This window comes from Oncorhynchus masou, chromosome 24, assembly GCF_036934945.1.
Source record: "Oncorhynchus masou masou isolate Uvic2021 chromosome 24, UVic_Omas_1.1, whole genome shotgun sequence".
NCBI lineage: Eukaryota > Metazoa > Chordata > Actinopteri > Salmoniformes > Salmonidae > Oncorhynchus > Oncorhynchus masou.
This window is the reverse complement of record NC_088235.1, coordinates 114,353,543-114,381,517: the sequence shown is the minus strand read 5'-3', so window position 1 is coordinate 114,381,517 and position 27,975 is coordinate 114,353,543. Positions and strand designations below refer to the sequence as shown.

Here is a 27,975-nt window from a genome sequence, read left to right as displayed (position 1 = left end):
ATTTCTTATCTTTCCCCCTTTTTCCTAGTATTCAATTGGTAGTTATAGTCTTGTCTCATCGCTGCAACTCTCGTACGGACTCGGAAGAGGCAAAGGTCGAGAGCTGTGCGTCCTCTGAAACACAACCCAAACACACTGCTTCTTGACACAATGCACACTAAACCCGGATGCCGGCCGCACCAATGTGTCGGAGGAAACACCGTACACCTGGCGACCGTGCCAGAGTGCACTGTGCTCGGCCCGTCACAGGAGTCGCTAGAGCGCGATGAGACAAGGATATTCCTGCCGGTCAAACTCTCCCCTAACCTGGACGACGCTGGCCCAATTGTGCGCCGCCCCATGGGTCTCCCGGTCACAGCCAGCTGCGACAGAGCCTGGACTCAAACCCAGAATCTCTAGTGGCACTGTGTTGTAATGCCTTAGACCACTGAGCCACTCGGGAGGCCCATAACTCACATTTCTACGTGAATTTGGTCGGGTCGCCCAAAAAGGTACAGAATGCAGCTTTAATTCAAATTCATTTTTCTATTTATTTTATTTTTTCATTACGATTTTAATTCATAGACCGAGTATATTAATTGGACGAATACACTTTGTATATATTCTATGCAGTTGGTAAAAAAACAATAACTTTGTCAATCCAATTATGTTGGCCACATAATTGTAAATGTATTTTGGGGCTCCTGAGTGGCGCAGGGGTCTAAGGCTCTACAACTCACTGCAAAAGGCATCACTATAGTACCTGGTTTGAATCCAGGCTGTATCACATCCGGTTGTGATTGGGAGTCCCATAGGGAGGTGCACATTTGGCCCAGTGTCTTCGGGGCCAGAGTAGGCCATCATTGTAAATAAGAATTTGTTCTTAACCGACTTGCCTATTTAAATAAAGGTTTAAAAAAAATCACATGCATGCAATACCATCTACAAACCAGCAGGTGGTAGCATTATATATAATATATAAAGGATACCTGGCCACTGGGCATGTGAAAAATGAATAGGAGAGGCAGGTGAACATGATTCCCTTTAGTTTAATTGAGATTGTTGTACAAGTCTTTAAACATGATTCCTATAATCTAAAGAGCTTTTCTAGTTGTCAGCATTTGTGCAACAAAAAGAACAACAATATTTATTTCAGAGGACTCCACAAATCCCCAGAGCGTTGCCATGAATACAGCCTAATGCAAATGCAAAGATGAGTTCGTACAGGAACTTGTTTGGAGAGGCAGGAAGACGAGCATTGCAGTGACTGACACTAGCCACCATCCAACATCTCATTTTAACATATAGGACAAGAGGGTTTTCAGAAAAAAAAGGACAAAGTCATTTCACTGAACGGCCCATCTTCGGTGGTTGAGTTGCCTCATGATGAGCTGGGGGGAAAAAAGGAGAAGATGACAGACCTGTTGCTTTCATCAGCCTGTTGTGTTGACTATGTACGTAGTTTAATGTACAGAACCGCTTCATCTGCGGTATTCTAAGTTTAAAACCATGACAACAGAAGTTATAAGCAACTTGCTTGCATGATATGTGAACTAAGACTACTTGCGTGATATAGATTGTTTCATGAGGGAAAAAAACTGTAGATTTACCTTCTTTGGGGAGTGGCTGGATGGGCCTTGTAGGTGGACGCAGTTTGCTGAGCAACTCCGAGCTGTCTCTGTAGTCTTTAGGCTTAGTGGGCGTGATGTCCGCCTGGCCTAGGCGGGACTTCATGGGCAGATGTGGTCTATTGGTGGTTTGTACCATGCCTCCCTCGGAGCGTGAGGGCTTCACAGGGTTCTTGGTGTAGGTCTGGGGGTGGAGCGGGGCCGAGGCTGAGGCAGTGGTGATGGAAGACGGTGGCTTGGTCTCAGAACAGGTGTAAGAGCGGTTACGAGGGGTGGGGACCGGGGGCCGGTCAAGGTCCTGGTCAGAGGGTTTGGTGAAGGAGAAGATGGGGTCTGGAGGGGTCAGGTGATCCTTGGAGCGTTGAGGTTCTGGTTGGTCTTTAGCTCCTCGTGGTCCTCCTCCCTTCCCCATGGATCCGTACAGAGGGTTGTCAAACATCTCCGCTGGCTTCCCCCCCTCACTACTAGAAGACAGCATACACAGACAGACAGACAGACAGACAGACAGACAGACAGACACGTCATTCAGAGTACAGCTTCAGATTGGGATATCAATCTATTCACTCTCAGTACATTGCCTGCTCTGTGAGAAAACTGTATCATTCAGTCCCATTTCTTTTACACTTCAAGTCTAAATCATGGAACTCTCCATACTAGAGGTCAACGCCACCTCAACAAATTCCATTTACACTGACCAATTTAACCATTTCAATGGAGACGAGTCACTGTCTGGGAAAGCCAGGAGTTCTGAAGACTATAATCTCATAGATATCTTCTCTTAGATCGAGTCCAAGACAAACGTACACATTATCAGATGCTTTTCCTGTCGGGCTTCGCACAGCGCTGTGGTCGTAGACAGTCTTTTTGGGAGAGGTGTTTCCATGGGTCTGGTCCCTACTCCCGAACCCACCGACACCACCACCACCACCCCCACCTCCGGAGCCTGATTTCGGGGACATGCAGTAGCTCCAGCCCCTGTCTGTCACACCTCCAGACTTGAAGCCCACCCCCATGTAACTGGGGTTGGTGATATCACTGGGAAGAGCAAACCTATTGAACAGGACACACAGCCAAATGATCGTCTCACAACTAACAGGTAAAGGGAATGGAAAGAGTAAAGGCTTATAAGTTTACCAACATATATATTTATATTTATATTTTTTTACTTGGTAAACCACCAAAGTCAGTTTTCATTAGTTTTAAAAGAACTGGGATGACATGTCAGCTGTGCTTGAATGCAACAAAGTAGCCATGAGTGAAGAAGGAGGTTCTCACTTGTTGATAAGATCAAGTCCTTTTCCTTTAGAGGCACCAGAATCATCCCTTTCCACTTTGATGAAATCTGTAGACAAAAAAAAAAGATTTGAGCTCAGCAACATTTATTATTTTTTTTTTTTAGAGTTTTGCAGTCTGTCATTGGCTGTCAGCCTCACCGTATAACTTCTCAGTCTGTTTGCCTTCTGAGGTTCGTAACTCTACGCCTCCCGTCAGGGTGCCCGTCCGCTCGCCGTGATGCGTCAATGTGATGTGGAACTCTGCATAGGAGGACTCTGCCGCTCGCAGAGCCACACAGCCCTCTCCTGTAAGGATGACACCATGTCAGGGAGGAGGAGCAGGAGGAGGAGGGGGGGGCAGGAGGAGAAGAGGAGGAGGATTAGAAAACTCTTTTACTCTCTGACAGAGCTAGATGAAGACAGAGCTGGATGAAGAAAGACAGAGGTGGATGAAGACAGACAGAGGTGGATGAAGACAGACAGAGGTGGATGAAGACAGACAGAGGTGGATGAAGACAGACAGAGGTGGATGAAGACAGACAGAGGTGGATGAAGAAAGACAGAGCTAGATGAAGACAGAGCCGGACGAAGAAAGGCAGAGGTGGACGAAGAAAGGCAGAGGTGGATGAAGACCGACAGAGGTGGATGAAGACCGACCGAGGTGGATGAAGACCGACAGAGGTGGATGAAGACCGACAGAGGTGGATGAAGACCGACAGAGGTGGATGAAGACCGACAGAGGTGGATGAAGACCGACAGAGGTGGATGAAGACCGACAGAGGTGGATGAAGACCGACAGAGGTGGATGAAGACCGACAGAGGTGGATGAAGACAGACAGCGGTGGATGAAGACAGACAGAGGTGGATGAAGAAAGACAGAGCTAGATGAAGACAGAGCCGGACGAAGAAAGGCAGAGCCGGACGAAGAAAGGCAGAGCTAGATGAAGACAGAGCTCGATGATCATGATTCATAGACCTAGTCTAGTATTTACTCAAGCCCAAATGTGGTCTGTGTCATTCTCAGAACGAGTCGTTCCAAACAGACCACAGTTGTCCTTGTTTCTCACCATAGGATTCGTCACAGTCTGTGGACTTGACACACAGGAGAATGTGTTGATCCAACAGATACTCCGGGTCTGAGATGATAGGGACGAGCTTTAAAAAGACACGAGAGGAGCTCTGTTATATCGAATACTCCAGATTGTAAACTCAACTAGCCTAGTGTAAAAAAAAAAACTTAATCGTCAACAAACCTCAACTTGGTTTCCAAACCGAACTTTGATGGACCCATCTGAGTGATCTTGGTTCTCTCCTTCCGAGCTCTTGACGAATTCTGTGGACAGAATGTATGCAGTTATGCTGGTCCCAGATCTGTTTGTGCTATATAACCAATTCAAGTTTGGTATGAGAATGAACAATATGAGTTGTAAAGATCTTGGACCAAACTAGCGTGCAGTCACTGAGTTAAGACTGCATTTCAGTTGAAGCTATTGATATACATTGTTTTGAAACAATCAAGAATCCCAGAAAAAAATGCCCACAATATATTTTTATTAACCAGGCAAGTCAGTTAAGAACAAATTCTTATTTTCAATGACGGCCTCGGAACAGTGGGTTAACTGCCTGTTCAGGGGCAGAATGACAGATTTGTACCTTATCAGCTCGGGGTTTTGAATTTGCAAACTTCCGGTTACTAGTCCAACGCTCTAACCACTAGGCTATCCTACCGCCCCAAGCTTATCTCTACCCTGCCGCCCCGAAATCCATAACTTGCGATGTGTTCGAACAGGAAGTCCACTGTGTGCAGCTCACCCTGCACTATCAGCTCAAACATCAATAACATGAGCATGTCTACTTCTGCTAAGCTTCCCAGTAAAGCAATGAAAACAATCAAGCATCCCAGAAAAATTAACATATGTAGCTTAAGAAACCAATTTCATTATATTAATAACTTGCTAGTTACAGATGACAGATTCATATCCTGACTCTATCTCTGAAACCCACTTAGATAATACCTTTGATGATACAGTGGTAGCAATACATGGTGATAACATCTACAGAAAAGACAGAAATGCCAACAGAGGCGGTGTTGCTGTCTATATTCAGAACCACACTCCTGTGAAGCTTAGAGAGGATCTCATGTTCAAAACTGTTGAAGTAATATGGCTACAGGTTCATATGCCTCACCTAAAGTCCGTTATTGTGGGAAGCTGCTATAGACCACCAAGTGCTAACAGTCAGTATCTGGAAAATGTGTGTGAAATGCTTGATAATGTATGTGATATCAACAGAGAGGTATATTTTCTGGGTGACCTAAATATTGACTGGCTTTCATCAAGCGGCCCACTCAAGATTACTTCAAATGGTAACCAGTGCCTGCAACCTGGTTCAGGTTATAAGTCAACCTACCACAAGCAGAACAGGAATGAAATCCACATTTAAGGGCCAGACGTGCTGTAATTTTCCAAAGTCCCTCTTTGTGGCACCTATCCACATGACTGGGCAGTGGTCCAGGTGCAACAAAACTAGGGCCTGTAGGATCTGCCTTGTTGATATTGTTGTTAAGAAGGTAGAGCAGTGCTTTATTGTGGACAGACCTCTCCCCATCTTAGCTACTGTTGCTGCCATGCTATGTTGTTGTCTTTAGGTCTCTCTTTATGTAGTGTTGTCTCTCTTGTCGAGATGTGTGTTTTGTCCTATATTTTATTTATTTGTATTTTAATCCCAGCCGTCATCCCCACAGGAGGCCTTTTGGTTGGCCGTCATTGTAAATAAGAATTTGTTCTTAACTGACTTGCCTAGTTAAATAAATACAAATACTGTTGCATCACCGAGCCGTGTCTGAATCCTGGCTTAGGAAGGCCACCAAAAATTCTGAAATTTCCATTCCCAACTACAACATTTTCCGACGATATAGAACTGCCAAAGGGGAGGAGTTGCTACTGCAGAGATCTGTCATACTATGCAGGTCTGTACCCAAACAATTCGAGCTTCTACTTTTAAAAGCCACCTTTCCAGAGACAAGTCTCTCACCTTTGCCGCTTGTTATAGACCCCCCTCAGCTCCCAGCTGTGCCCTGGACGCCATATGTGAATTGATTGCCCCCCATCTATCTTCAGAGTTCACACTGCTAGTTGACCTAAACTGGGATATGCTTAAAACCCTGGCCGTCCTACAATCTAAGCTAGATGCCCTCAATCTCACACAAATTATCAAGGAATTTACCAGGTACGACCCTAAATGCGTAATCCTCTTAGATATCATCCTGACCAACTTGCCCTCTAAATACACCTCTGCTGTCTTCAACCAGGAGCTCAGCAATCACTGCCTCATTGCCTGCGTCCGTAATGGGGTCCGCGGTCAAACAACCACCCCTCATCACTGTCAAACGCTCCCTAAAACACCTTTCTAATCAACCTGGCCCGGGTATCCTGGAAGGATATTGACCTCATCCCGTCAGTAGACGATGGTTGGTTACTCTTTAAAACTGCTTTCCTCACCATCTTAAATAAGCATTCATAAAAATGCTGTTCATAAAATGTAGAACTAAGAACAGATATAGCCCTTGGTTCACCTCAAAACCTGACTGCCCTTGACCAGCACAAAAACATCCTGTGGCATTCTGCATTAGCATTGAATAGACCCTGCAATATGCTACTTGTGAGGGAAGTTAGTAACTAATATACAGTCAGTTAGGAAAGCTAAGGCTAGCTGTTTCAAATGGAAATTTGCATCCTGTAGCACTAATTCCGAAAAGGTTTGGGATACTGTAAAGTCCATGGAAAATAGAGCACCTCCTCCCAGCTGCCCACTGCACTGAGGCTAGGAAACACTGTCACCACCGATAAATCTAAGATCATTTCAATAAGCACTTTTCTACGGCTGGCCATGCTTTCCTCCTGGCTACCCCTACCCCGGGCAACAGCTCTGCACCCCCTGCAGCAACTTTCCCAAGCCCCCCCCACTTCTTCTTCACCCAAATCCAGACAGCGGATGTTCAGAAAGTGCTACAAAAATCTGGATCCCAACCAATCAGCCGCCTCGCTTTCTAAAATTATCTCCCGAAAATGGTGCAACCCTTATTACTAGTCTGTTCAACCTCTCTTTCCTAATCGTCTGAGATCCCCAAAGATTGGAAAGCTGCAGCAGTCTTCCCCCTCTTCAAAGGGGGAGACACTCTAGACCCAAACTATTATAGACCTATATCCATCCTGCCCTGCCTTTCTAAAATCTTCGAAAGCCAAGTTAACAAACAGATCACCGACCATTTCGAATCCCACCGTACCTTCTCAATAATGCAATCTGGTTTCCGAGCTGGTCATGGGTGCACCTCTGCCACGTTCAAGGTCCTAAACGATATCATAATTGATAAGATACAATACTGTGCAGCTGTCTTCATCGACCTGGCCAAGGCTTTCGACTCTGTCAATTACCGTATTCTTATCGGCAGACTCATTATCCTTGGTTTCTCAAATGACTGCCTCGCCTGGTTCACCAACTACTTCTCAGATAGAGTTCAGTGTGTCAAATCAGAGTGCTTGTTGTCCGGACCTCTGGCAGTATCTATGGGGGTGCCACAGGTTTCAATTCTCAGGCCGACTCTCTTCTCTGTATATATATCAATGATGTTGCTCTTGCTGCTGGTGATTCTCTGATCCACCTCTATGCAGATGACACCATTCTGTATACATCTGGCCCTTCTTTGGACACTGTTAACAAACCTCCAAACGAGCTTCAATGCCATTCAACACTCCTTCCGTGGCCTCCAACTGCTTTTAAATTCTAGTAAAACTAAATGCATGCTCTTCAACCGATGGGTGGGCGGGTGCGGAGAGCAGACTAGCATCACTACTCTGGACGGTTCTGACTTAGAATATGTGGACAACTACAGATACCTAGGTGTCTGGTTAGACTGTAAACTCTCCTTCCAGACTCACATTAAGCATCTCCAATCCAAAATTAAAGCTAGAATTGGCTTCCTATTTCACAACAAAAAGTCTCCTTCACTCATGCTGCCAAACATACCCTCATAAGACTGACTATCCTACCAATCCTTAACTTCGGTGATGTCATCTATAAAATAGCCTCCAACACCCTACTCAACAAATTGGATGTAGTCTCTCACAGTGCCATCCGCTTTATCACCAAAGCCCCATATACTACCCATCACTGCGACCTGTATGCTCTTCGTTGGCTGGTCCTCGCTACATATTCATCGCCAAACCCACTGGCTCCAGGTCATCTATAAGTCTTCGCTAGATAAAGCCCCGCCTTATCTCAGCTCACTGGTCACCATAGCAACACCCACCCATAGCATGCGCTCCAGCAGTTATATTTCACTGGTCATCCCCAAAGCCAACACCTACTTTGGATCCCTTTCCTTCCAGTTCTCTGCTGTCAAAGACTGGAACGAATTGCAAAAATCACTGAAGCTGGATTTAAGCATCAGCTGTCAGAGCAGCTTACTGTGCCTGTACACAGCCAATCTGTAAATAGCACACCCAACCAACTACCTCATCCCCATATTGTTATTTATATTTTTGCTCTTTTGCACCCCATCATTGCTACTTACACATCATCATCTGCGCATCTCTCACTCCAATGTTAATGCTAAATTGTAATTATTTCGCCTCTATGGCCTATTTATTGCCTTACCTCTAATCTTTTTTTGTACATAGATTTTTTTCTATTGTGTTATTGACTGTACGTTTGCTTATGTGTAACTCTGTGTTGTTGTTTTTGTCACACTGCTTTGCTTTATCTTGACCAGGTTGCAGTTGTAAATGAGAACTTGTTCTCAACTAGCCTACCTGGTTAAATAAAGGTGAAATAAAAAATTTAATTAAATCAATATGTTTGACCAAATCCAGGGTTACTCCAAGGAATTTAGTCTCCTCAACTTGCTCAATTTCCACATTATTTATTACAATATTTAGTTCAGATTTAGGGTTTAATGAATGATTTGTCTCAAATACAATGCTTTGAAATATCTAGGACTAATTTATTCCTTGCCACACATTCTGAAAATGACTGCAGTTCTTTGTGAGGCTGACAAGTGTTACAATATTTTCACTCACTGTAGTAGCTGATGTGTAAATTTTTTTGAGTCTTTACTCAGAGCCAGTGGCAGGTCACTAGTGTACATTTTTTTTAAATATGGGGTCTAGACAGCTGCCCTGGAGCATGCCTGATTCTGATTATGTTGGAGAGGCATATATAGCAGGGGGTGTAAAGCCATAACATATACGTTTTTCCAGAAGAATACTATGATTGATAATGTCAAAAGCTGCACTAATTCTAACAAACATAGTTCCCACAATATTTTTATTGTCAATTTCTCTCTGCCAATCATCCATAATTTGGGTAAGTGTCGTGCATGTTGAATGCCCTTCCCTATAAGCATGCTGAAAGTCTATTGTTCATTTATTTACTGTAAAATAGCATTGTACCTGGTCAAACATTTTTTTTTATCCAAAAGATTACTAAGGGTTGGTAACAGGCTGATTGGTCGGCTTTACTATTCTTGGGTAGTGGAATTGCTTTTGCTTCCCTCCAGGCCTGAGGGCACACACATGTTTGTAAGCTTAGGGATGGCAAATAGGAGTGGCAATATCATCCGCTATCATCCTCAGTAACTTTCCATCCAAGTTGTGATACCCAGGTGGCTTGTCATTGTTGATAGACAACAATACGTTTTTCAACTCACACAGTTACTTTACCGAATTCAAAATTACACTGCTTGTCTTTCATAATTTGATCAGTTATATTCTCAGATGTGTAGGTTCAGTGTTTGTTGCTAATTTTGCCAATTATAAAAGTAGTTGGCAATATCAGTGGGTTTTGTGATGAATGAGCCATATGATTCAATGAATGATGGAGCTGAGTTTGCCTTTTTGCTCAAAAATGGAATTTTTATAATTGATCTTTGTTTCATAGTGTAGTTTCTTCTTTTTGTTCCCGATTTGCAGTACTTTTGCCAATCGGTTAAGCAGCCAGACTTATTTACCATTCCTTCTGCCTCATCCCTCTCAAACATAACATTTTCTCATCAATTCAATGGAATATAACGGTTTTTACAGTCATTTTCTGAATGGGTACATGTTTATTAGTAACTGGGATAAGCAATTTCATAAATGTGTAAAGTGCAGCATCTGGTTGCTCCTCGTGACACACCAGGGACCAACAAATATTCTTTACATCGTCAACATAGGAATCACTACAAATCCTCTTGTATGACCTCTTATACACAATATTAGGTACAGCGTTTGGACCGTTGGTTTTGGACCGTTGGTTTTCCAACAAATGGCTACTAACTATATTGTGATCACTACATCTGATGGATTTGGATACTGCTTTACATCAGATTTCTGCAGCATTAGTAAAGGTGTGATCAATACATTAACGTACACATAGAGCTAACATGAATCAAATTCATGTCAATCCCTCATGGCTCAAAGTGGAGGTGAGATTGACTTCATCACTACTTGTTTTTGTAAGAAGTATTGACATGTTGAATTCTGTTTAAACCTGTTAAGGCTCGGGACAATACTGCCCCCTTTGGATGAATTGCGTGCCCATAGTAAACTGGAAAAAAGTCTGTCCAAAATCGCTAATATATGCATATAATTATTATTATTGAATAGAAACACTCTAAAGCTTCTAAAACCGTTTGAATTATGTCTGTATGTATAGCAGAACTCACAGGGCAGCCAATCTCCCAAACTAGTTTTGTCATCCAGAAAGTTGGGCCAACTTTGACGTCATCGCCCCCACCCTTCCCAACCAGTTATGGATCTTGGAACAGTTTCTATGTCTTCCGCGAGATGTCCTCTATCAGTAGAGCGTTTAATTGTGCAAATCCCGCGAGCTTTGACCCTTTGGCAGGCAAAATAGCGAGTGTCGCGAGAAAATACATGCACTTTCAGGCGCGCGTTGGGCACAGAGCTCCATTTGTTCCAACTTGCATGAGAAGAAGTCAGATTGTCGGTTTGAATTGATAATTGTTTTGTACGTTAATAACATCCTAAAGCTTGATTCTGCACTTAGTTTGACCAGTTTAGTCAACATATAATATGTAATTTTGAAGTTTTGATGCGCAACTGTTCGGGAACAGAATTAATTTTGGATGCATTTCAGCTGGAACTTGTAGCATATGCTAATACAAAGACACACGACTTGAAACCAAACAATGTATTGGGTAAGTATGACTCCTTCCACTACATTCTGATCGAAGACCATCAAAGGTAAGGGAATATTTATGTTGTACTTTTGTGTTTCTGTTGACTCCAACATAGCGGAGAAATATTGCTTACGTCTGAGCGCCGTCTCAGATTATTGAATAGTGAACGATTTCTGTAACGTTAAAAAGAAATGTGACAAAGCGATTGCATTAAGAAGCTGTCACGGTTCATGAATCCACTGCCTCCCTCTCTTTCTCTTTTTCTCTCTCTCTCTCTCTCTCTCTCTCTCTCTCTCTCTCTCTCTCTCTCTCTCCCGTGTTTGTGTGGGCGTGGTTCCCAATCTCGGCCTGATTGTCTGCGCCAGCTGGAACCACTTATCTTCCCTTTATATGTTCTGTAACCAGTGTTTCTTGTTGTCAGATCGTTGTTTCTTCCCTGAGGTTGTGTCGTGTGTCCGTGCTCTTCTCTCGCCGCCCTTGTGTGGATTATCTGCTGTGCTCCTTCCTACCCATCCGGACACACTCCCCTGGTTTTCTCAGCACGTTATCATCGGAAGATGCGCCCGAGTCCCTGGGTCGGATTCCGTCTGAGTACAGTCTGTCTGTCCTGTTGCTGCTGTAAACTGTATTCATTAAACCATTGTTGCTTGCATCTTGCATCCGCCTCTGTATTGTCACAGAAGCAGTGTATCTTTCTAACTATATGTAGAACATGTATATTTAGTCAAAGTTTATGATGTGTATTGCTGTTATCTGGCGTTATCTGGCGGAGCTATCTATAATTTCTCCGGACATTTTTTAGCATTTTCTGAACATGGCGTCAATGTAAACGGAGATTTATGGATATAAATTGCATATTATTGAAAAAAACATAAATGTACTGTGTAACATGTCCTATTACTGTCATCTGATGAAGATTTTCAAAAGGTTAGTGAATTATTTTTCTTTTAATCCTGCGTTTGTGATTGCATCTTTTGTTCGACAAAATGGCTGCATATCGTCTGTGTCTTTGTGGTGGTTTGACATACATATGTGCTATGTTTTCGCGTAAAACATTTTAGAAATCTGACTCGCTGGGTAGATGAACAAGGTGTTTATCTTTCATTTGAGCTATTGGACTTGTTACCGTGTGGAGGTTAAATATTTCTAAGAATATTTTCGCATTCAGTGCGCCACTTTTTGAGTTGAGCGGGGGGGGTGCCCTTGGGGAACGTGTAGCGTGAACACGTTTAAACTACTGGCACACGGCTCAGACAGCCATGCATACCCCACAAGACATGCCACCGTCTCTTCAAAGTCCCCAATTCCAGAACAAACTATGTGAGGCACACAGTACTACATAGAGCCATGACTACATGGAACTCTATTCCACAGTACTACATAGAGCCATGACTATATGGAACTCTATTCCACAGTACTACACAGAGCCATGACTACATGTAACTCTATTCCACAGTACTACATAGAGCCATGACTACATGGAACTCTATTCCACAGTACTACATAGAGCCATGACTACATGGAACTCTATTCCACAGTACTACATAGAGCCATGACTACATGGAACTCTATTCCACAGTATTACATAGAGCCATGACTACATGGAACTCTATTCCACAGTATTACATAGAGACATGACTACATGGAACTCTATTCCACAGTACTACATAGAGCCATGACTACATGGAACTCTATTCCACAGTACTACATAGAGCCATGGCTCCATTGAACTCTATTCCACAGTATTACATAGAGACATGACTACATGGAACTCTATTCCACAGTACTACATAGAGCCATGACTACATGGACCTCTATTCCACAGTACTACATAGAGCCATGGCTACATGGACCTCTATTCCACAGTATTACATAGAGCCATGGCTACATGGACTCTATTCCACAGTACTACATAGAGCCATGACTGCATGGAACTCTATTCCACAGTACTACATAGAGCCATGACTACATGGAACTCTATTCCACAGTACTACATAGAGCCATGACTACATGGAACTCTATTCCACAGTACTACATAGAGCCATGACTACATGGAACTCTATTCCACAGTATTACATAGAGCCATGACTACATGGACTCTATTCCACAGTACTACATAGAGCCATGACTGCATGGACCTCTATTCCACAGTACTACATAGAGCCATGACTACATGGACCTCTATTCCACAGTACTACATAGAGCCATGACTACATGGACCTCTATTCCACAGTACTACATAGAGCCATGACTACATGGACCTCTATTCCACAGTACTACATAGAGCCATGACTACATGGACCTCTATTCCACAGCACTACATAGAGCCATGACTACATGGAACTCTATTCCACAGTACTACATAGAGCCATGACTACATGGAACTCTATTCCACAGCACTACATAGAGCCATGACGACATGGAACTCTATTCCACAGCACTACATAGAGCCATGACTACATGGACCTCTATTCCACAGTACTACATAGAGCCATGGCTCCATTGAACTCTATTCCACATCAGGTAACTGATGCAAGTAGAAAACGATTTAAGCAGGTTAAAAAGAATACACCTTATGGAACTGCAGGGACTGTGAAGAGACATACACACAGGTAAAAACACACGCATACCAACACACATATAACATACACACATAACATACACGCTATACACACACTTACTTAATATGTAGTAGTAGAGTAGTGGCTTGAGGACACCTAATGTATTGTGAAATCTGTTGTAACATGTATTTTAATGTTTACAATTTTTTATTATAATGTATATTACTGCCTTCATTTTAGCTGAACCCCCAGGAAGTGTAGCCTTGGTAGCAGCTAATGGGGATCCATAGTAAATATAAATAAGTTTGATTTTAGCGTTATCCACTATTGGGACTGAAGAGTGATGCAGCGGTCTAAGGCATCTCAGCACTAGAGGCATCACTACAGACCCTGGATTCGATCCCGGGCTTTATCACAACCGGCCGTAAATCGGGAGTACCATAGGGCGGCGCACAATTTTGCCCAGCGTTGTCCGGGTTAGGGTAGGGTTTGGCCGGGGTAGGCCATCATCATAAAATAAGAATTTGACACCGACTTGCTTAGTTAAATAAAGGTTAAATACAAAAATGAAATAAACCACTGTGTTCAGATGGAATAAGGTCTAGTCTTACTCTCTAAGCAGCTGGAGTGGTATTCCAGGAAGAACTTGGTCTTGGACTTTGTCATGAGGGTGGCAACGCAGTTCATGAACTTGATCCCACCCTGAGACACCCTGCTGGGATCTGGAAAGAAAGATAAAAAAAGACCATTTGAAAGGCAGTTGTCTTGTCTATAATGTTTGACTAGGAAAACAGTAGAAAGAACTTCTTAGGAGTCAGATCATTTCTAACGTCAGATGTAATAGGCTGTGTTTAAACATGCAGCCCAATTCTGATATTTTTTCCCCCACTAATTGGTCTTTTTGACAAATCTCATCAGATCTTTTTTCTGAGCTGATTGGATTTGTAAAAAATAAATTGGTCTGACTGTGTGATCACAGTCATTAGTCACACAGTCGGCATGGTGTAGCTGTCTAGCGAAGTTAGAAACTGTACCGTGCTTGGAGACAAACTGTGATGCCACGCCAACTTCAAATGTGGAGAAAACTGGAGAGTGGTCACTGGTCATGATGTCATTGGTACACCCTACAAAAGAGGTTGCGAAATTATGTAATTGGTAATAACATTAGCTAAAATGAAACATATATTTAATTGGTTATTGCAATGAATCAATCGATCAATTATCATGGCAGTAGTCTCACCGTAAGACTGACAGAACACATGCACCAAGGGGTAGGACTTCCGTAGAACACGATCACACCATGATGGTAGATTGTATTTAGTCTGTGAGGGAGAAAAATGTAAATAGTGAACTTTTAGAAAGTCAGTATCTAGTATCTTCAAATCAGAGTTTCAGAGACCCTGTTGTGGTGGCTGTTACCACAAGATGGGGCGGCAGGGTAGCCTAGTGGTCAGAGCGTTGGAATATTAACCGAAAGGTTGCAAGATCAAATCCCAGAGCTGACCCACTGTTCTTAGGCTGTCATTGTAAATAAGGATTTGTTCTTAACTGACTTGCCTAGTTAAACAAAAAAAAAGACTGGAGTCCCCAGCTACAATGAGATGTGGAATCTACATGGAAATGTTGTTTAGAGGCTGAAATTTCAACCACAGGATTAGGTCATCATTGTAACCATTTTCCAACATGGACAAAACTTATGTGAAACCAAAATAATAGGTTGGGCAGCACCTCCTACTGGAGAGTTGCTCTATCTACAGCACCTCCTACTGGAGAGTTGCTCTATCTACAGCACCTCCTACTGGAGAGTTGCTCTATCTACAGCACCTCCTACTGGAGAGTTGCTCTATCTACAGCACCTCCTACTGGAGAGTTGCTCTATCTACAGCACCTCCTACTGGAGAGTTGCTCTATCTACAGCACCTCCTACTGGAGAGTTGCTCTATCTACAGCACCTCCTACTGGAGAGTTGCTCTATCTACAGCACCTCCTACTGGAGAGTTGCTCTATCTACAGCACCTTCTACTGGAGAGTTGCTCTATCTACAGCACCTTCTACTGGAGAGTTGCTCTATCTACAACTATCCCTTTGGTCTCCCATCCGGGGTTGTAACTAAGACCAGCGCTGCTTAGCTTTGATAGTTATCCCTGACTACTAATATGCTATCACGAGAAATATTATTGAGAGATCCCTTAATAACTCAATTTGATTTAGTCATATTCTTTAACTTAGACTTTTTGGTTGAGATGGAGACGTGAATCTAACATATCAATTATTAATTTGCAGACAAACTGGTATTAAAGCCAGACTATGTCCATGGCACAAAAATGAAATCTTCAAATGTTGATATTTGGTTGTGTTGGCAATCAAATCACTTTTACAATACAGTATATAGCCTATTAACTTGTTGACAAGTTAAGAAATTATATGTAGGATTAAACCATTGTGCTAAAATGCAAACATCCATTAGATACATCTCCTTTAAATGTTGATATTTTGCACCCCAGTATCTCTACTTACACATCATCATCTGCACATCTATCACTCCAGTGTTAATGCTAAATTGTAATTATTTTGCCACTATGGCCTATTTATTGTCTTACCTCCCTTCTCTTCTACATTTGCACACACTGTATACAGATTTTCTATTGTGTTATTGACTGTATGTTTGTTTATGTGTAACTGTGTTGTTGTTTTTGTCACACTACTTTGCTTTATCTTGGCCAGGTCACAGTTGTAAATGAGAACTTGTTCTTAACTGGTCTACCTGGTTAAATAAAGGTGAAATAAATAAAATAAATGTAAAAAATAACACCATGTGAACTTTTCTTTTAAGTGTTTGAAAGCACAGTGACAATACATTTAGATGATAACTAAACCCCAAGATCGGAAATTGTTTTTCCATTGGAATTTGACTCTGCTTGTAGATGGTTGAAAGCATAGTGATAACACATTTGGGAATTCAACAAACTTCTAGCAGTCTTTTTGAATGGATGAATAAAAAGTTAAAATCTCAGTGAGCCACTTCTTAACCAAATACGACCCACATGTCCATATTAAAACAATGTGGTGGAGGGAACGGAGGGAAGGGAGGGAACGGAGGGAAGGGAGGGAATGGAGGGAAGGGAGGGAACGGAGGGAAGGGAGGGAATGGAGGAAGGGAACGAAGGGAAGGGGGGGAAGGGAGGGAACGGAGGGAAGGTAGGGAACGGGGGTAAGGAACGAAGGGAAGGGGGAAGGGAGGGAACGGAGGGAACGGGGGTAAGGAACGAAGGGAAGGGGGGGAAGGGAGGGAACGGAGGGAAGGGAGGGAACGGAGGGAGGGAACGGAGGGAAGGGAGGGGAGGGAAGGGAGGGAACGGAGGGAAGGGAGGGAACGGAGGGAAGGGAGGGAACAGAGGGAAGGAACGGAGGGAAGGAACGGAGGGAGGGAAGGGAGGGAAGGGAGGGAAGGAACGGAGGGAAGGAACGGAGGGAAGGGAGGGAACGGAGGGAAGGGAGGGGAGGGAAGGAACAGAGGGAATGGAACAGAGGGAATGGAACGGAGGGAAGGGAGGGAAGGAACGGAGGGAAGGAACGGAGGGAATGGAACGAAGGGAAGGGAGGGAAGGAAGGAGGGGAGGGAGGGGAGGGAAGGGAACGGAGGCCCAACAGGATCTGAGAAAACACCGTAAACCTACCCCTGTGGCTTTGGCTTTGGTGTAGGCATATCTCTCTCGTGTGTCTCTCTCGAAACGATACGTGGGCGCAAATGTGATCTCTTCCTCATCTGGAGATGAAATTAAACAACAGAGGTATCAAAGGTCAAGACAGGTTCATTCATTTTGCACATTTTAATGAGGAAGTGATGATGAAACGCTGGTACCCATTAAATTGGTGGGAGTTTATAAACTCAAGCCCAAAAATAAAAGTCCCTTTTTCAGGACCCTGTCTTTCAAAGATAATTCGTAAAAATCCAAATAACTTCACAGATCTTCATTGCAAATGGATTTAAACACTGTTTATAATGCTTGTTCAATGAACCATAAACAAGTAATGAACATGCACCTGTGGAACGGTCGTTAAGACACTAACAGCTTACAGACGGTAGGCAATTAAGGTCACAGTTATGAAAACGTAGGACACAAAAGAGGCCTTTCTACTGACTCTGAAAAAGACCAAAAGAAAGATGCCCAGGGTCCCTTCTGATCTGCCTGAACATGCCTTAGGCATGCTGCAAGGAGGCATGAGGACTGCAGATGTGGCCAGGGCAATAAATTGCAATGTCCGTACTGTGAGACGCCTAAGACAGGGAGACAGGACGGACAGCTGATCGTCCTCACAGTGGCAGACCACGTGTAACAACACCTGCACAGGATCTGTACATCAGAACATCACACTTGCGGGACAGGTACAGGATGGCAACAACAACTGCCTGAGTTACACCAGGAGCACACAATCCCTCCATCAGTGCTCAGACTGTCCGTAACAGGCTGAGAGAGGCTGGACTGAGGGCTTGTAGGCCTGTTGTAAGGCAGGTCCTCACCAGACATCATAGGCAACAACGTCGCCTATGGGCACAAACCCACCGTTGCTGGACCAGACAGGACTGGCAAAAAGTGCTCTGCACTGACATGTCGAGGTTTTGTTTCACCAGGGTTGATGGTCGGATTCGCCTTAAACGAAGGAATGAGCGTTACACCGAGGCCTGTACTCTGGAGCGGGATAGATTTGGAGGTGGAGGGTCCGTCATGGTCTGGGGCAGTGTGTCACAGCATCATCGGACTGAGCTTGTTGTCATTGCAGGAAATCTCAACGCTGTGGGGGGAAGACATCCTCCTCCCTCATGTGGTACCCTTCCTGCAGGCTCATCCTGACATGACCCCCCCCCCCAGCATGACAATGCCACCAGCCATACTGCTCGTTCTGTGTGTGATTTCCTGCAAGACAGGAATGCCAATGTTCTGGCATTGCCAACGAAGAGCCCGTATCTCAATCCCATTGAGCACATCTGGGGCCTGTTGGATCAGAGGGTGAGGACTAGGGCCTAACACACCTGTATATCTAACACACCTGTATATCTAACACACCTGTATATCTAACACACCTGTATATCTAGCACACCTGTATAGCTAGCACGCCTGTATAGCTAGCACACCTGTATAGCTAGCACACCTGTATATCTAACATACCTGTACATCTAACATACCTGTATATCTAGCACACCTGTATAGCTAGCACACCTGTATAGCTAGCACACCTGTATATCTAACACACCTGTATATCTAACACACCTGTATATCTAACACACCTGTATAGCTAGCACACCTGTATAGCTAGCACACCTGTATAGCTAGCACACCTGTATATCTAGCACACCTGTATATCTAACACACCTGTATATCTAGCACACCTGTATAGCTAGCACACCTGTATAGCTAGTACACCTGTATATCTAGCACACCTGTATAGCTAGCACACCTGTATAGTTAGCACACCTGTATATCTAACACACCTGTATATCTAACACACCTGTATATCTAACACACCTGTATAGCTAGCACACCTGTATAGCTAGCACACCTGTATAGCTAGCACACCTGTATATCTAACACACCTGTATAGCTAGCACACCTGTATAGCTAGCACACCTGTATATCTAACACACCTGTATATCTAACACACCTGTATATCTAACACACCTGTATATCTAACACACCTGTATATCTAGCACACCTGTATAGCTAGCACACCTGTATATCTAACACACCTGTATATCTAACACACCTGTATATCTAACACACCTGTATATCTAACACACCTGTATAGCTAGCACACCTGTATATCTAACACACCTGTATATCTAACACACCTGTATATCTAACACACCTGTATAGCTAGCACACCTGTATAGCTAGCACACCTGTATAGCTAGCACACCTGTATATCTAGCACACCTGTATATCTAACACACCTGTATATCTAGCACACCTGTATAGCTAGCACACCTGTATAGCTAGTACACCTGTATATCTAGCACACCTGTATAGCTAGCACACCTGTATAGTTAGCACACCTGTATATCTAACACACCTGTATATCTAACACACCTGTATATCTAACACACCTGTATAGCTAGCACACCTGTATAGCTAGCACACCTGTATAGCTAGCACACCTGTATATCTAACACACCTGTATAGCTAGCACACCTGTATAGCTAGCACACCTGTATATCTAACACACCTGTATATCTAACACACCTGTATATCTAACACACCTGTATATCTAGCACACCTGTATAGCTAGCACACCTGTATATCTAACACACCTGTATATCTAACACACCTGTATATCTAACACACCTGTATATCTAACACACCTGTATAGCTAGCACACCTGTATATCTAACACACCTGTATATCTAACACACCTGTATATCTAACACACCTGTATAGCTAGCACACCTGTATATCTAACACACCTGTATATCTAACACACCTGTATATCTAACACACCTGTATATCTAACACACCTGTATAGCTAGCACACCTGTATATCTAACACACCTGTATATCTAACACACCTGTATATCTAACACACCTGTATATCTAGCACTCCTGTATATCTATCACACCTGTATATCTAGCACTCCTGTATATCTAGCACTCCTGTATATCTAGCACTCCTGTTTGCTGAAAATAAACGCAGTTGACAGTGAGAGGACGTTTCTCATTTTGCTGAGTTTACATGGAGCGACTTTCTTTATTGTGATAGTTATTTGCCGTTAGTCAGCACCTCCACACAAACACATTTTTCTGTTTGTGTGCCAGCTCATGTTTTTGAATCTACATTTCAATGAGAATAGCATAAGACTTGGACTAGGTAATGGTGGGTATTAAAAGGTCCAATGCACCTGTTTTTTTTTTATTTATTTTTTATTATCTCAATATGAAATCATTTCTAGGTAACAATTAAGCACCTCACTGTGATTGTTTTTAATAAAAAATTATCAAAACCTTCTCAAGCAAACAATGTAGCTCGGACTGTCTGGGAGTGGTCTGAGAGAGGCCTATTCAGAGGAGCCTACGGGAGGGATGTGTAACTGTAACAGCTCTTGTTGGGAGAAGGAGACCAAGGTGCAGCGTGGTAGGCGTACATCGTAATTTCATTGATGACACCAAAAAACAACAAACTCGGAAACGAAAGCGCACAGTTCTGTCAGGGCGAAAAACACTAAAACAGAAAACAAGATCCCACAAGACCTTAAAGGAAAATGACAACTTATATGTGATCCCCAATCAGAGACAACGATAGACAGCTGCCTCTGATTGGGAACCACACACACACACACACACACGACCAAAAACAAAGAAATAGAAAACACAGACTTTCCCACCCAAGTAACACCCTGACCTAACCAAACATAGAGAATAAAAAGGATCAGGGCGTGACAGTAACCTGAAAACCAGCTGTTATTGGCAGAGAGGGCAAACAACTTTGTTATTAGTGCATTAACAACCCCCTGTCCTTTCAAAAAGCTCTTACACTAAAGGTGCATGATCATCATTTTCACATAATTCTTTTCCCAATCTCATAGTGGATATAAAACATAGGTAAAATCTAGTTTTTGACTGCACTGCCCCTTTAAAATGTTGACACTTGATAGTGTCAAATAGTGTAAAGGCTGTTAAGCCTGCAATACCAACATACTGTAGATGTGTGCTAACTCTATCACGGTTGATTTTGTATGAAAATGTATGATTTTGCTAGTGGCCGTGTCTTACCATAGTGTAGGAACACCTTCTCTTCTCCTTTCTCAATGGTGAGCTGGTCTCTACACAGCAGTTCCTGGTACTGCTGCTGTTTGATCTTGGTCACAATGCTCTCGGCTTCCTGTTAAGGGAACACAATGCAAAGCAGCTGTTCTCTTTTTCCTGCTCGGTGACGTCATCAGCACACCACACGTCTCTTTTTTCGCCTAACTTGTCGCTGACAGATAAATAGGGAATAGGAACTGTATGCTGGCTGTGTGTCCCAAATGGCACCAGGGCACGGGTCAAAAGTAGTGCACCAGATAAGGGCGCCAATTAGGATGCATAAGTCAAAAGTAGTGCACCAAATAAGGGCACCAATTATGATGCATAAGTCAAAAGTAGTGCGCCAAATAAGGGCATCAATTATGATGCCTAAGTCAAAAGTAGTGCACCAATTATGATGCATAAGTCAAAAGTAGTGCGCCAAATAAGGGCATCAATTATGATGCCTAAGTCAAAAGCTGTTCACCAAATAAGGGCGCCATTTAGGATACGGGCACTGTTTCATGCACCAGGCGGTCTGTCCTCCACATTCTGCTCACCAGTGGCCAAGTAACAACTTGTTCTCTGTTTCTTAACACATTCAAGAAGCACGTTGACAGAAATCATTTGTTGGTTACACTGACACTATTACACAAAGCAGGTTTCCATCCAACCTTTTCATGCGGGTAATGTAAATATATATTGGGAAGTTAACCGGTAAAAGATTTTTTTTATGTGCACTATGTCACCACAGATAGTCCTTTATCTGCAACAAGTCAATTGGATGGAAACACATCAATGTTGGGAAAAATACAGATAATTATTGTTTTTATGCTAATTTTAGAATATTTATAAGAAAATCTGTCACTAATTGGATGGAAACCTAGCTACTGACATTAATTCCTCTCAATATTATCTCCACTTTTTGTAATTCTGTCATGATCTCAGTAAGAGAAGACTAAGTTGAGTGTTGTTGATACTGTAAGCAACCCAACACCAACTTGTCAAACGGTTTGGATCTCCTGGAGTAATGGTTAAGGTGTTTGGGTTGACGGCCGCTGGACCCAGGTTTGAGTCCCGGTTGGGCTACCCCCCCACCCCCCAGAATTAGCTACAATACAATCTCCCCATCCAATGGTAACTGACTGCTTAACTAAGTATAACTTACTGTGGATGGCAGTTCGATTCGATAATTCAGATCCCCGAGCCAGAACAGATGAGTGAATCGATGTGTGATGTCAAAGGGATTCAGTTTCTTATCTCCAAGATTCAGAAAGCGTAGGATGCTGACGTAATTCTGGTTGCGTCTGGCAAGAGAACACATGTTGAGGAATTAAATGTCGTTTCAAGTTGAGATATGGTGTTTTCTTTCCTCACATTTAGCTATTTGTTTTTTGCAATATGCAGAGACTCACATCTTCATGTTTATCTATTCATCAAACAGAAACGAACAGAAAATATTCATAAATATTATATATACAGTGCCTTGAAAGTATTCGGCCCCCTTGAACTTTGCGACCTTTTGCCACATTTCAGGCTTCAAACATAAAGATATAAAACTGTATTTTTTTGTGAAGAATCAACAACAAGTGGGACACATTCATGAAGTGGAACGACATTTATTGGATATTTCAAACTTTTTTAACATATCAAAAACTGAAAAATTGGGCGTGCAAAATTAATCAGCCCCCTTAAGTTAATACTTTGTAGCGCCACCTTTTGCTGCGATTACAGCTGTAAGTCGCTTGGGGTATGTCTCTATCAGTTTTGCACATCGAGAGACTGAAATTTTTTCCCATTCCTCCTTGCAAAACAGCTCGAGCTCAGTGAGGTTGGATGGAGAGCATTTGTGAACAGCAGTTTTCAGTTCTTTCCACAGATTCTCGATTGGATTCAGGTCTGGACTGACTTGGCCATTCTAACACCTGGATATGTTTATTTTTGAACCATTCCATTGCTTTATGTTTTGGATCATTGTCTTGTTGGAAGACAAATCTCCGTCCCAGTCTCAGGTCTTTTGCAGACTCCATCAGGTTTTCTTCCAGAATTGTCCTGTATTTGGCTCCATCCATCTTCCCATCAATTTTAACCATCTTCCCTGTCCCTGCTGAAGAAAAGCAGGCTCAAACCATGATGCTGCCACCACCATGTTTGACAGTGGGGATGGTGTGTTCAGGGTGATTAGCTGTGTTGCTTTTACGCCAAACATAACGTTTTGCATTGTTGCCAAAAAGTTCAATTTTGGTTTCATCTGACCAGAGCACCTTCTTCCACATGTTTGGTGTGTCTCCCAGGTGGCTTGTGGCAAACTTTAAATGACACTTTTTATGGATATCTTTAGGAAATGGCTTTCTTCTTGCCACTCTTCCATAAAGGCCAGATTTGTGCAATATACGACTGATTGTTGTCCTATGGACAGAGTCTCCCACCTCAGCTGTAGATCTCTGCAGTTCATCCAGAGTGATCATGGGCCTCTTGGCTGCATCTCTGATCAGTCTTCTCCTTGTATGAGCTGAAAGTTTAGAGGGACGGCCAGGTCTTGGTAGATTTGCAGTGGTCTGATACTCCTTCCATTTCAATATTATTGCTTGCACAGTGCTCCTTGGAATGTTTAAAGCTTGGGAAATCTTTTTGTATCCAAATCCGGCTTTAAACTTCTTCACAACAGTATCTCGGACCTGCCTGGTGTGTTCCTTGTTCTTCATGATGCTCTCTGCGCTTTTAACGGACCTCTGAGACTATCACAGTGCAGGTGCATTTATACGGAGACTTGATTACACACAGGTGGATTGTATTTATCATCATTAGTCATTTAGGTCAACATTGGATCATTCAGAGATCCTCACTGAACTTCTGGAGAGAGTTTGCTGCATTGAAAGTAAAGGGGCTGAATAATTTTGCACGCCCAATTTTTCAGTGTTTGATTTGTTAAAAAAGTTTGAAATATCCAATAAATGTCGTTCCACTTGTTGTTGATTCTTCACAAAAAAATACAGTTTTATATCTTTATGTTTGAAGCCTGAAATGTGGAAAAAGGTTGCAAAGTTCAAGGGGGCCGAATACTTTCGCAAGGCACTGTATTATATATTATAATATTCATAAACATTCATTTGTATGGGTTAGATTTAGACGAATTCCATGACACTTGTAGGGAGGTCGTAGAGCAAAACGGAGAGCAGCATCTTGTTCGTGAGGGTCTATCCTCTCTACAGTGTGGTCATAATAGTTTGTTACCCAAACGGTTCAGATGCAACAGACAAACATGGGCATATCAGCATTATCGACTTCAGACAAGTCTCGTGGGGCTTGTGTGTGGGGGGGGGGGGGTTAGGGTTAGGGTTAGGAGGGGGCTAGGGTTAGGGTTAGGGGGGGGTCAAAGAGCAAAACGTAGAACACCGTTGTGTTCATGAGAGTCTCCCCTGTCTATAGAGGGGTCAGATTAGTTCAGGTGCAACAGAAGTTTTTGTGAGAATACCTATTTTCGGGATGTCTACTACAAACAGCGCTGTAGCTCTGCCACTTTCCCCCGCAGATGTGGAAGGGACGACGTCGGAGGATGCAATAGATTGAGACATAGCCCGTGTAAACAAACAGTTATCTCTACTGGTCTGACAAACAGGTATCTCTACTGGTCTGACAAACAGGTATCTCTACTGGTCTGACAAACAGGTATCTCTACTGGTCTGACAAACAGGTATCTCTACTGGTCTGACAAACAGGTATCTCTACTGGTCTGACAAACAGGTATCTCTACTGGTCTGACAAACAGGTATCTCTACTGGTCTGACAAACAGGTATCTCTACTGGTCTGACAAACAGGTATCTCTACTGGTCTGACAAACAGGTCTCTCTCCTGGTCTGACAAACATGTATCTCTACTGGTCTGACAAACATGTATCTCTACTGGTCTGACAAACAGGTATCTCTACTGGTCTGACAAACATGTATCGATACTGGTCTGACAAACAGGTATCTCTACTGGTCTGACAAACAGGTCTCTCTCCTGGTCTGACAAACATGTATCTCTACTGGTCTGACAAACATGTATCTCTACTGGTCTGACAAACAGGTATCTCTACTGGTCTGACAAACATGTATCGATACTGGTCTGACAAACATGTATCTCTACTGGTCTGACAAACATGTATCTCTACTGGTCTGACAAACATGTATCTCTACTGGTCTGACAAACAGGTATCTCTCCTGGTCTGACAAACAGGTATCTCTCCTGGTTTGACAAACAGGTATCTCTACTGGTCTGACAAACATGTATCTCTACTGGTCTGACAAACATGTATCTCTACTGGTCTGACAAACAGGTATCTCTACTGGTCTGACAAACAGGTATCTCTATTGTTTTACCTGACAGATTTAGATTGACCCACCGATGCGTCAATAGACTCTTGGGGGTTTTAAAGTCTACTCAGGAATTAGAGCAGACAGGCCTCAAATACCAATCTAAACAATACTGGAGTATAAACAGAACAAAACTCCTAAGACTTTAGATACATTTTGAGGAGATGTTAAATAAATGTACTGATATTGTGCCAGTGGAATACTTTTTTATTTTTTATTAAATCTTTCCATGTATTACTCAATGCAAGACAATTGAGAGGAGTTCTGGTCAGAGAAATACCACATTTAAATAGTCTGTTTTTATTTGGTCATTTTAAATCCCAAATCTCTGTACCTACTGAGATTTATGTCTGTGAAATTAATACACTTTTTAATTTAACGCCATTTAGCGTTCTGGTTCCTAGGAGGTCAGGAGTTCTGGGAAAACATGGAAATTGTCTACATTTGACACAGCTATTCAGTATGCTTGGGGTGGCAGGGTAGCCTAGTGGTTAGAGTGTTGGACTAGTAACCGAAAGGTTGCAAGTTCAAATCCCTGAGCTGACAAGGTAAAAATCTGCCGTGTTACCCCAAACAGGCAGTTAACCCACTGTTCCTAGACCAGTTAACCCACTGTTCCTAGGCCGTCATTGAAAATAAGAATTTGTTCTTCACTGACTTGCCTAGTTAAATAAAGGTAAATGCTTTAGGATTTTTATATTCTGAAAACTGTTGTTTTGATCCCTGCAGCTTTTACCTGATCTTCTTCTCAGTGCCTGAGGTCAGGTGACTGTTGACGAAGCCAAAGGAAGTACCGTTGAACATGAAGGATACACCCACTGCACCCTTATTTCCTGGAAAATAAAAATAAAATGGACGGATGTATCTTTGTTCAAAGGGCCCGTTTCCCGGACACAGATTAAGGTTAGTCCTGGACTAAAAAGCAATTTCAAAGAGTATTCTGCATTGAGCAAGCTTTTTAATCCAGGACTAGCTATAATCTATGTCTGGGACTGCAGTGAGCTGATGGGAATGCAGTGTGTTGATGGGACTGCAGTGTGTTGATGGGACTGCAGTGTGTTGATGGGACTGCAGTGTGTTGATGGGACTGCAGTGTGTTGATGGGACTGCAGTGTGTTGATGGGACTGCAGTGAGCTGATGGGACTGCAGTGAGTTGATGGGACTGCAGTGTGTTGATGGGACTGCAGTGAGCTGATGGGACTGCAGTGTGTTGATGGGACTGCAGTGAGCTGATGGGACTGCAGTGAGCTGATGGGACTGCAGTGAGCTGATGGGACTGCAGTGAGTTGATGGGACTGCAGTGAGTTGATGGGACTGCAGTGTGTTGATGGGACTGCAGTGAGCTGATGGGAATGCAGTGTGTTGATGGGACTGCAGTGAGCTGATGGGAATGCAGTGTGCTGATGGGACTGCAGTGAGCTGATGGGACTGCAGTGAGCTGATGGGACTGCAGTGAGCTGATGGGACTGCAGAGAGCAGATGGGACTGCAGTGAGCTGATGGGACTGCAGTGAGCTGATGGGACTGCAGTGAGCTGATGGGACTGCAGTGAGCTGATGGGACTGCAGTGAGCTGATGGGACTGCAGTGAGCTGATGGGACTGCAGTGAGCTGATGGGACTGCAGTGAGCTGATGGGACTGCAGTGAGCTGATGGGACTGCAGTGAGTTGATGGGACTGCAGTGTGTTGATGGGACTGCAGTGAGCTGATGGGACTGCAGTGTGTTGATGGGACTGCAGTGAGCTGATGGGACTGCAGTGAGCTGATGGGACTGCAGTGAGCTGATGGGACTGCAGTGAGTTGATGGGACTGCAGTGAGTTGATGGGACTGCAGTGTGTTGATGGGACTGCAGTGAGCTGATGGGAATGCAGTGTGTTGATGGGACTGCAGTGAGCTGATGGGAATGCAGTGTGCTGATGGGACTGCAGTGAGCTGATGGGACTGCAGTGAGCTGATGGGACTGCAGTGAGCTGATGGGACTGCAGAGAGCAGATGGGACTGCAGTGAGCTGATGGGACTGCAGTGAGCTGATGGGACTGCAGTGAGCTGATGGGACTGCAGTGAGCTGATGGGACTGCAGAGAGCAGATGGGACTGCAGTGAGCTGATGGGACTGCAGAGAGCAGATGGGACTGCAGTGAGCTGATGGGACTGCAGTGAGTTGATGGGACTGCAGTGAGCTGATGGGACTGCAGTGAGTTGATGGGACTGCAGTGAGCTGAT

At 43.4% G+C, this 27,975-nt stretch overlaps 1 protein-coding gene across 2 annotated transcripts in view; it reads right to left on the bottom strand.

The window, feature by feature from the left end:
• Window positions 1-1,008: 1,008 nt before the first annotated feature.
• LOC135513306 (phosphatidylinositol 3,4,5-trisphosphate 5-phosphatase 1-like) overlaps window positions 1,009-27,975 on the bottom strand; it is a 51,602-nt gene continuing 24,635 nt past the window's right edge. The window contains exons 14-27 of one of the 2 annotated variants that reach the window (XM_064936206.1): window positions 26,489-26,585; window positions 22,565-22,703; window positions 21,385-21,493; window positions 17,299-17,387; window positions 14,862-14,943; window positions 14,656-14,745; window positions 14,233-14,343; window positions 4,135-4,214; window positions 3,949-4,036; window positions 3,041-3,187; window positions 2,883-2,949; window positions 2,412-2,657; window positions 1,590-2,068; window positions 1,009-1,370 (exon numbers count right to left, since the gene is read on the bottom strand). In XM_064936206.1, the coding sequence (XP_064792278.1) occupies window positions 1,321-1,370; window positions 1,590-2,068; window positions 2,412-2,657; window positions 2,883-2,949; window positions 3,041-3,187; window positions 3,949-4,036; window positions 4,135-4,214; window positions 14,233-14,343; window positions 14,656-14,745; window positions 14,862-14,943; window positions 17,299-17,387; window positions 21,385-21,493; window positions 22,565-22,703; window positions 26,489-26,585 (1,874 nt within the window). In that variant the 3' untranslated portion in view covers window positions 1,009-1,320. Of the gene's footprint in view, window positions 1,371-1,589; window positions 2,072-2,411; window positions 2,658-2,882; window positions 2,950-3,040; window positions 3,188-3,948; window positions 4,037-4,134; window positions 4,215-14,232; window positions 14,344-14,655; window positions 14,746-14,861; window positions 14,944-17,298; window positions 17,388-21,384; window positions 21,494-22,564; window positions 22,704-26,488; window positions 26,586-27,975 lie in introns of both variants that reach the window. The other variant, XM_064936205.1, reaches the window with a different exon arrangement.